Below are 10,194 nucleotides of genomic sequence, written 5' to 3'. Positions count from 1 at the left end.
TAGACAAATTCTTCAGGTCGCCCATCAAATTTGTAGGTCACTAGGCCTCTCGATTGCTTCTCTGACCAACTCCTACATCGCTGACTTTTGGTGGATGACCTTTTATTCAGGGTCAAAGTAATATCCTTTCCATTTTTATTAATTACTCTGGGTTCTTTCAGAAACAGGTGTTTTTGTATTGATATCATGTGCCAGTTAATTGGGTGGCATCTGATGATAGCTGGTCATACTAGAACTAATCTAGGTTCCGCAGGAATAGTGGGCAAAAGCAAAACCTATGTATGTAAATTTGCAAATGTTAAAGGGAATGCTTTTGCACATCTATAGTATTTACCCGAAGGTATTTGGGTATGCTGTTTGATGCTATTTTTGTTCAATATAACCATTGAGAATTGTTCATATTTACACGTTTAATTGTGTTAATACTTCATTGTACATAATTTTGTATTACATCTGTATTGAACCCAAACAAATTGTTTTAACTGACTGAAAATTAAAGCTTTTTTTCTCAATCCAGTTTGTTAACACAAAAGGTCAGATGCAAATCCACAACATTCATACCAGCTGTATGTAAATATAATCTTCCTGAAGCCTAGTGAACCAGGGGTCTGAATTGAACAGTCCACATCCAGCCAACAATGGCAGCTCCTCTCTCAAAAGGAGCATCTTAAATATTCATAAGGTAACCCACACCTGTTTCCAGGTAACCGATGCTGGACTCCTGAACCGTGGCAATGCGTGTATGCGAGGGAGTGATCAGCACTGTACCTGTTTCTCTCATTCTCAGCTTCAGTTAGTAACCGGGGGCTTCTGCAAACGAACTTGAAACTAATACAAGACCATGAAGGATCTCTGACCTGGATTTTTTGGACTCAAACTTCCACCACTACCACCACTGTCATCTCTATCCACCTGTAATGTTTGAACGTTTTTTTTTGCAAAAGAACCACAGACAGTCTTGAGGGCATCTAACTTAAATAGAGTCTGAAATTCAGTTGATGGTGGTTTCGCCAGACATTTCAGGGACTTCCCATTCAAATTTTTTTGTTACGGGTTTTTGAAAGAAGTCAGCATGAATCCGATGTGGAAAGTGTACAAGAGCAAGGTGATGAAGACTCTCAACCCTGAAGGAGAGGAAGAGCCCGCTGAAGAGGTAATGTTAGAGCTGACAGTTAAGACAGTTAGCTCTAAATATATTGCTATAAACTTTTTACAGACTATCTCAGTTAGATAGTTAACATTACTTAACTCTGAACCAAAATCATCAAGAGAAACATCAAGCAAGGAGTTACACCATGAGACCTCTACTCTGGGTTCAGTTTGTTCATGAAAAATAATCTACATAGGTAGCTGAACTGCGACTTATTAAAGAAAAGTAGCCATGCTGCTAGTTAACCTAGCATAGGAAGCTATTCCCAAAGATCCAGCGTTAATATACCACCATTCTGTCCAAACAGGAGTAAAAAAAACAATTGTATATTGCTTTAGCAGTACCTCAGAGAACATAGCCTTATTATGCACAGTCGTTAACATGGTCAAATGGCGACAAGTGAAGTGGAACAAGTTCTCTAGGGAAGTGGATGGCAGTGAATATGCACAAAACTCAACCATCCTAATAAACTGCAAGAAGAGATGCTTATTCTGTCATTTTCAGAATGATTACCCCACTGATACCACAGATTATAATTGAACGCCAAGAAATTGCTTCGTTATCCAAATACGTCCTTATAAAGTGTCATCATAAGCCGTCAAAGACACCGCTACTTTGGAAAGAGATTGAGAAAAGGAATGTAACAGGCGTGTCAGATGGCTGCAGGTGAAATGGAGCAGACGCACGGATATGACCCAGTTCTTTAAAGCCGACAGAAATTTGATCTTTACCAGGAGCCCAGCTTCAGATGCCAGTTTACTGATTTAGCAGGCGTTCCAACACCGGACCTCACTTGAGAGAACTGATAGATATATAGAGAGCACCTGACATACTTGTCATGCTCTGGTAGAAAATAGAGCATTAGAGATATCACATTTCTTTATGAAGACATTCTGATTGTATTTTCCTTCCAATGCTGAGAGATGTTGAGAATGGATTAACGAGCCAATCATTTTATACCATCAATATATAGAGATTTGCAGTAAGTACTACACAAGCAATCACAAAGGAAATTACAGGAAATATCATTATTTTAGCCCAAACTTTAATATTTAATATTTATTTTTAATCACTTACTCACAGTTTCTTTAATGTTTTAATGTTTAACTCACTGTATCCTGCTGAAGAAATGGGAAATGAAAGATCCATTTTGCATTTTTAAAACAGCTTTGAGATGTTTTTTACTAATAAAACTCATCATCTTGAGTGAATTAGCAGAATCTGGAGCAAAATAAATTATGATTAGCCCTGGTGACTTTTCCTGTGTGAAACAAAAACGTCTTTCACAGCAGAACTTGGGATCTTAAACGAGTGAAGAATTTGTATTTTTTGTATATAAAGTACTGAAAAACAGTTCATATCATAGCATTAGAAATGAATCGTTATAAGAAAATATATATGCAGATCCATTAGATGTTGCCCAAACAAATACCCATATATAATGCATTATTACTGTGTTTTAATCGTGTTCTGATTTCCGAATTAAATCTCTCATAAAAAATGGTTTATGGAATATTTTCCACAAATTATTTTTAATGGAAAAATTACACAGTCAGTAGACAAATACTGTACATACTCACATCAATCTGTGTTAATTATAATGATTTTCTTAGCTATAATTAAAAAATAAATACAGGAATTACAGTGTAAATGCATCATACAATGTATGTATTATACAGTCCTTTTTATTTCTTATAATTGTTCTTAAGGCAGCAGTGAACCTCCCCCAAAAATATGACATTTCTTTTTGCACATTGTTTTGTCTGGTTAAGTTCTTTATTTTGTCTTTAGTTCAGTCTTTTTATTTATACCACAAAATCAGAGCAGTTCAGTTGTTCTGTACAAAAAACCCCTCAGAAAATTCCAGCTAAAAATTATTATAATTAAATTGTACAAATTGTCTTATACAGATGAATTAGTTAATTATATAGTAACATTACATTACTTAATTCTGCTTCTTATGTGGCAAACTGGGAATGTAAAATATTTTTGCTGTTATAGGAAAATGAACAACCACATGTGGAGTTTTTCTACGTGAAAGTTGATTTATTTCATATAACTGCATTTAGTGAAATCTTTTATTCCTCTTACAATACAACAGTCTACCAGTTCAAGTAGTTAAATATGATTTGCTTCTTTTACCACTTATATGATGGAAGCCATAAAACATCATACCCTCACCAGTACCTTCTTCTTTTCTTTATTTGGAGGTTAATAAGAATGATGAAAATGTAGTTTAACATCTCTCCAAATAAACATCAACGCATACGTTCGTCACACTTTACATTTGGCGGTTACAAAAGCACCCATACTAGAACTTCTTTTCAAAAACTCATCCACACCATTTGACCAATCGGATTTGTGAACTCAACAACACCACTAAAAAAACTACTGTTCTTTGTGTCATTACTCATTCGGATTTACCACATAAATTCCAGAAATGATAAATGTCATTATTTGTGGCACTAAAGACTTTGGGTATATTTGGGTCTAAAACCATAAATGAGCCAAAATTCTGATGTCCATTATGGTGCTTTTGCTGACTCAAGATTACTTTGTGTTTTGCAATGTCATACAGTACCACTAGATGGAGACATTTCTATTCTGTACAATCCTGTAAATTTTGCTATTTACAACTCAATACTTATTGAAAAGCCACAAGACCTGTGGATTAACATCTTCCAGGAGATGTTTAGACTAAAATGCAGATCTACAATACGATCGTTTGAGGTGTTTTGGGGAATTCTGAGTAAGATCTAGATCAAGATATCTTTATTAGTCATGTGGAATTCATAACACTTTAAATGAGACAAAACAGAATTGATATGAATATGGCCAGATGTACACCTGCATTAATGAGGAATGGTGGAAAGCTATGATAGTAAGATTTTGAGATTGCAATACATTATGCTGATAATTAAATATTATATTTTTTACGAAATTTTCCACTTTTTTGTGAATATTGCAAAGAAAATGCTCTTCAAACAGTTTTGTAATGCAGCTTGAAGGTTGAGGATGCATTGTGAGATGATATTTTTGCCCAATTTCACACACCTTGCCTTCCACCGTGCTTTCCAGTCCAAATGGTGTGACGTGTGGCTTAATATTGCATTGCCATTGCAGAGCTGTAACTGGCGTTGAGTCATGCTGGAAATCTCATGTACAGTGTGCTGCTCTGAAATTGGCAGCACCCTGCTGAAAACTCCCGTACCTCATTCAAGATCTGCCGGTGCTGCCGTGTCCTGCCTTCGCTCACTGATTTACCTTTGCATGTAGGTGTGTGAGGTAGCTGAGGAGATGACTCCAGTCCAACATGATGAAGGACCCAGTGCTGTGACTCAGCTGGCGAAAAGAGTAAGGCCACATTTACAGCCTACACACAATTCAGTATCAAACAGATCTACAGTCTAATCATCTAAGTATATATCTTGTGTAGTAGAAATAAATGTGCAGGGCTGGAACATAATGTGCTGGGGCATTAATTACATGCTTTAAGTTTCAATTTATTGTGGTGGGCGCTTAAGTTCTCATTTTTTTATCATGTGGACAATATTCAGAGTCATACAACATCATAGAGGGGTTTAAAAGTAGATCTGTAGCCGAACGTAAAAGTGTACATCTGATTTCTCATCTTTAAAGCAGTCGTCTGTTATATTTAGCACCCCCTGCTGCCTATGAGCTGAAATGCAATTGAGGCTACAGGCAAACTACAGCAAATATTAAATAGGAGAAAAATGTCATAATGAGGCAGAAGAAAGTTAGAATTATTTACAAGTGTGTGCAGAAATAGAGTATGTATTTTATTAAATAAATTGTATAAATATTTACATATATGACGTATTACATTGAGGTATTTTTTTATCGAAATAAAGAAGACAGAAGTGTACAAATAGAATGTATATCTTAAAGTACGTGTGCAAAAATACGCAACGATACGTAGTGCGCAAGTAAAAGGCAATAATACTACTGAACAACTGAACCTCGAAGTATTAAACTTGCTTGTTGAAGGCCGGCGTAGAATATCTTTATCTAGCCTAGGAGGCAAGACTTATTTCTGAACTAAAAAAATATATAATGAAGAAAATATCCATATTTATTGAATAGTAATGTTGTTAGAAATTGTATACAAATTATATGATTATTAGATCTGTTTTAAATATATCAGAATATTTAGCACTCACTATGTGCGTTTTCTTTTTGTTTCATTTTTTGTGCATCAGTCTGAGTAAAAGCATGTTTTTCCTCAGGTGCAGGGTGCTGGGACGAAGGGCTGGAAGAGTGTGACTGCTCTATTTAATAAAGACGATGAGCACCAGCTCCTGGAGTCTGAGACCGAGAGTCAACCAGTACCAGACCAGTGAGTGACTTCCCAGTGTTTAACTCTGTTGTGTGTCTAGAGGCATTTTAACTTCAGTTGTAACATGCACAGTTTAATATTTTTTCCAGACTTAGGTAAAGATTTAATCAAATAAACGAGAACTAACCTGTGCTAATTCGGCTATACTTAGGTTTTATTCAGGATTATTTCAAATCAGGGTTAATTACATTTTGGATCCATCCATTATCCTTAATACCTCCTTGCATTTTTAGTTCTAGTAGTGAACAGATGTCTGCTCAGTTTAAACAGTATGTTATAACGCACTGTTCAAATGAACGTGAACCATATAGCATATAGAGAATAGATCGTACATTTGTGCCACAATCATTCATAAATGATTCAATCCAAATAGTTTGTTGCGGTTTATGATAATACACACTGATCAGGCATTACATTATGACATTATAACATTATGAGCGTTGAAGTGAATAACACTGATTGTCTCTTCATCCTGGCACCTGTTAGTGAGTGTGATATATTTATTAGGCAGAAAGTGAACATTTTGTTCTCAAGTTGATGTTAGAAGCAGGAAAAATGGGCGAGGGTAAGGATTTGATTGAGTTTGACAAATTGTGACGTCTAGACGACTGGGTCAGAGCATCTCCAAAACTGCAGCTCTTGTGGGATGTTCCTGGACTGCAGTAGTGAATATCTATAAAAAGTGGTCCAAGGAAGTAACAGTGGTCACCGGTTCGTGGATGAGGCTCATTGATGCACGCAGGGAGCGAAGGCTGGTCTGTGTGGTTCGATCCAACAGACGAGCTCCTGTAGCTCAAATTGCTGAAGAAGTTGGATGGGTCACAACTGTTTTGGCAGCAAAAGGGGGACCAACACAATATTGGGCAGGTGCCCATAAAGTTATGCTGATCAGTGTAAACTAAGATAAGATTTTATTCATCCTGGTGGATGAGGACATTTATTTCCCTACAGTTGCTTTAAATAGTTACAGAAACAGAAGAAAACTGAAAGTTTCTATGAACAGAAACACATTTTGATAAATATGAATACAAATAAAATTTGAAGAAAATAGAAAGAACACTACATAGGAAATACAGTGTTGCTATGCTATTCATAATACACAAAGCTACAAGAGACCAGAACAAAATGTCTTAAGTGACAAACAACTAGTAAAAATTAAATTCACCTGTTGCAGCTATTATTTGGGTAGTGACCTTGTTTAGGACCATAAATTGACTTGACTTTTCATCTCTGTTCAGCCCACTGGCAGTTAAGCCAGAAGAGCCGACACGACCCAACAAACGCAACACAGGATTCTGGGATTCCTTTGCCACCAAGTGGAACCAGGCAGCAGCTATGAAACAGGCTGAAGCAGCGGAGGCGGCCGTTGAGGACGAATCCAACGGGACGAGTCAAGTGGAAGAGGATCAGGCAGGAGCAGAGAACATGGCTGGAGAAGATGGAGGGGGCCAGAGTAACAGCTTCTCCAAATATGCCTCTCTGGGTGGGGCCAATGATGATACACCTGCGTTTAAATGGAACTTTGTGACCAGCAAGCTGGCCGAGCTGAAGAGCAAAAGCATGACCAAGAGCAATTAGCCAATGAAGTAAGAAGACGCCAGCCAGAGAGACAGAAAATGAATGAATATTGTATGAATATCTGAATGAACCTGATTAATCACAGTCTCCATATTGGCTTTCAGCTTTACTTTATGTACTGCTGCATGACACACACACTTCAGGGAATTATGCACAACAGACGCTGTAGAATATTTTCCTGACCTTCTGTCATATAAGGAACATCCCTGCTATTTTGCACTATACATGTGGCCTAGTTTAGTTTAAGTTCTGCTAGCATTTAGAATCTTTTACTTTGAACCATCTTCCAGACCGACATATTAGAAGTCGTCAAACTTAGCTTTATTCATTTATTTTATAAGTAGCTACAGTCTGTAAATTCCAATAATATTGCATAAATATTCAATATTTAGAAAAAGGCAATCACTGACCTAGTAATGTAGACTAGCATGGTTTGTGAAGTGGACATTTTGTTGATGTAAACACACTTGGATTGACTCAGGAACAAAGATGAGCGGAAAGAAAGTTGTGTCATGACATAGACTTTGTCAAATTTCACAGATTTCCATGAATGTTCCAAGAACATCACATCAGCAGGTTAATATACTGAATATACTGTAGTGTCTCTGTACCACTTTAGCAAGCTAACTACTGACATTTCTTAATTAGCATGCCTATACAATCATTTAAATGAGACAAAAGCAAATACTGTATAAAATAGTAGCTAGATGTTAATGAAAATGTAAAGTAATATATAATAAGATATATATAATAGGTTAATGAGGTAGAATGGGCACAAAGAATGCACTTTTGTCCAGGAGGAAAATAGGATCATGTGAGTTCTGATTGCTTTCCACTTGTCCTGTTTCCTGTCTGGTTTCTCCCAAATTCAGTTTGGTTTAATATATGAAACCAGACTCGGAGCTTCTATGTGTGTGTGTGTGTGTGTGTGTGTGTGTGTGTGTGTGTGTGTGTGTGTGTGTGTGTTTGTGTGTGTGTCCAAATGTGAACATTTGGGGAATGTTTTTGTCATAAAGGTGCCTGCTGTGTGTTATTTGTGTTGAATGGATTGCTCTGTTTCCTTCTTTCACCTTTAAAATTGCAAATAAAGACCATCTGATGAAGCCAGTGTTTGTTTTTTAATTATCTTACATACATTTGACATGCCATTATTAACATGTTGTAGTAAATTTGGCTCCAGAGGAACAAAAAATGTTCTATTCACATATTCAACATATAATATATTATAGCGTCATGCTATTTTACGGTAAAATGCTCACCATACGCTGTACACCTTAGCATGTAAAAGTATCTTTAATATTGTCAAAATGATCAGTATTGCATGTAATATACAGGATGAAAGCGCAAAAATATTTCATAAAGTGCACACATAGAATAATCACAATCGAGCCAAACACAAAATGAACAAAGAAACAAAGAACAAAAACAAAGCAAAATGATTCAGCTACACAAACAGACATGTGATGTGCAGTGGCTGATAGGAAACAGTTTTTGCCATTTTCTGTCAAGTATTTTCTAAGATGACAATACATCAGAAATAAGATAACTAAATGCATGTTAAATCATTTTTACCACATTTTTAGCTTTTGGCTAATCATGGTCAACATTTTGTAATACTTTGGTTTAAATACAGAGCATAATAATTTGCATTTGTTTCTAGAATGAAGAAAAAATGATCTGAAAATAGGGAAATAAGTTTGAAATGAGAAAGAAAAACTGGCTAAATAGTCTTATTGTTGTTCATATTTTTGGACATTTTTAAAATAAGTTTGCTAGCGATTAATTAATTAATTTATTTGTAGTCTAATTTTGATGTAAATCTTTATTAACTTGTCATATTTATATATTTTTTTTTTTACAATTTATATATTTATTTATATTTTTTTTACATAAACTTTTTGATATATTGCTGATACTAGAAATAATAGAATTACCTAGAAAATGTAGTTTTTTTTTAAATGACTTTACTTTTTTAGAAAAAAAAAAAAAGGAAACTGTTTAAATGTTGGTGATCACAAATGTTAATAATAATAACCTGTGTTAATAAAAAACAACAATCACGTTTTGCATTTCTTCCCCCTTACCGTACCAAAATTTAACCGAACCATGACTTAAAAACCGAGGTACGTACCAAACCGTGAATTTGTGTACTGTTACAGCTGTTTTATATATATATATATATATATATATATATATATATATATATATATATATATATATATATATATGAAGACTAGTAATACAGTTTGATATTACTTAGCGTTGTGTGGTGTTGCTGGTATCTTGCCAGACAGTAGCACAAACCTTTAATCACTCTCTGAGTCATTCTGTAATAAATTCACAGAGGAACGGAGTATTTAGGTCATCCGTTGAGGTTCTGATTGGCTGTAAGGTGTTGAGTCATTTTAAGTAACAGGCAGTGGTTCCGGCTGTAATCGTCGTTTCTTTGATGAAACAGTAATGATTGCCGCTGTGCTCAAAGCTAGTTCTATAAACATATCGTTTTGATGGTTTGGATTGAAGGATGTTGAATGGCCTGCTAAAGATACCTGACCTCAACCCTACTGAACATCTTTGAGATGAATTGCAAATCTGACTGCACCCCAGGCCTCCTCACCCCAGTCCTCCTCACCTCACCTACATTAGTACATGAGTTTACTAATGTCATTGTGTCTGAAGAAACTCCACACACACCAAAAATCAAGTGGAAAATCTATATATAATATATATATATATATATATATATATATATATATAAAAGACATAAAGATATTGTTAGCTGGACTAGTGTTTGTGGATCATTTATTGATTCTAGAGTGTATTTAAAAAAATACAGTCCACAATTTATTTGCCCCAACTGCCCATCATGCGAAAGCTCAATAATAATATAACGCTATCCCATGAAATCGTGAGCAAGAATCTAAAAAGTATGTCTTGCGGAAAACCATGTTATGCCCATGAAAACACGCCTATCAGTCTGTCTCAGTCTTCCTTCTTTTGTGATCATATTTCATTCCTCTCTTGTTCTTTGCTCTGGCGTGTTTATGTCTTGTCTGTTCTGTCATTCTGTCTCGCACCATAAAGAAATCACCTGCTGCACCGCTTCACA

The 10,194-nt window shown here is 35.6% G+C and overlaps 1 protein-coding gene across 1 annotated transcript; it reads left to right on the top strand.

Moving 5' to 3' along the window:
• Nucleotides 1-820: 820 nt before the first annotated feature.
• LOC124375515 (uncharacterized protein C1orf232) lies at nucleotides 821-8,039 on the top strand. The gene is made up of 4 exons (XM_046833942.1): nucleotides 821-1,153; nucleotides 4,427-4,504; nucleotides 5,398-5,507; nucleotides 6,746-8,039. Exons 1-4 carry the CDS (start codon nucleotides 1,073-1,075, stop codon nucleotides 7,083-7,085), a joined length of 609 nt encoding a protein of 202 aa, XP_046689898.1. The 5' UTR covers nucleotides 821-1,072; the 3' UTR covers nucleotides 7,086-8,039.
• The last annotated feature ends 2,155 nt before the right edge of the window (nucleotides 8,040-10,194 follow it).

This window comes from Silurus meridionalis, chromosome 21, assembly GCF_014805685.1.
Source record: "Silurus meridionalis isolate SWU-2019-XX chromosome 21, ASM1480568v1, whole genome shotgun sequence".
Taxonomy (NCBI): Eukaryota; Metazoa; Chordata; class Actinopteri; order Siluriformes; family Siluridae; genus Silurus; species Silurus meridionalis.
The sequence above is the reverse complement of the archived record's forward strand: the minus strand, read 5'-3'. Positions and strand labels throughout refer to the sequence as shown.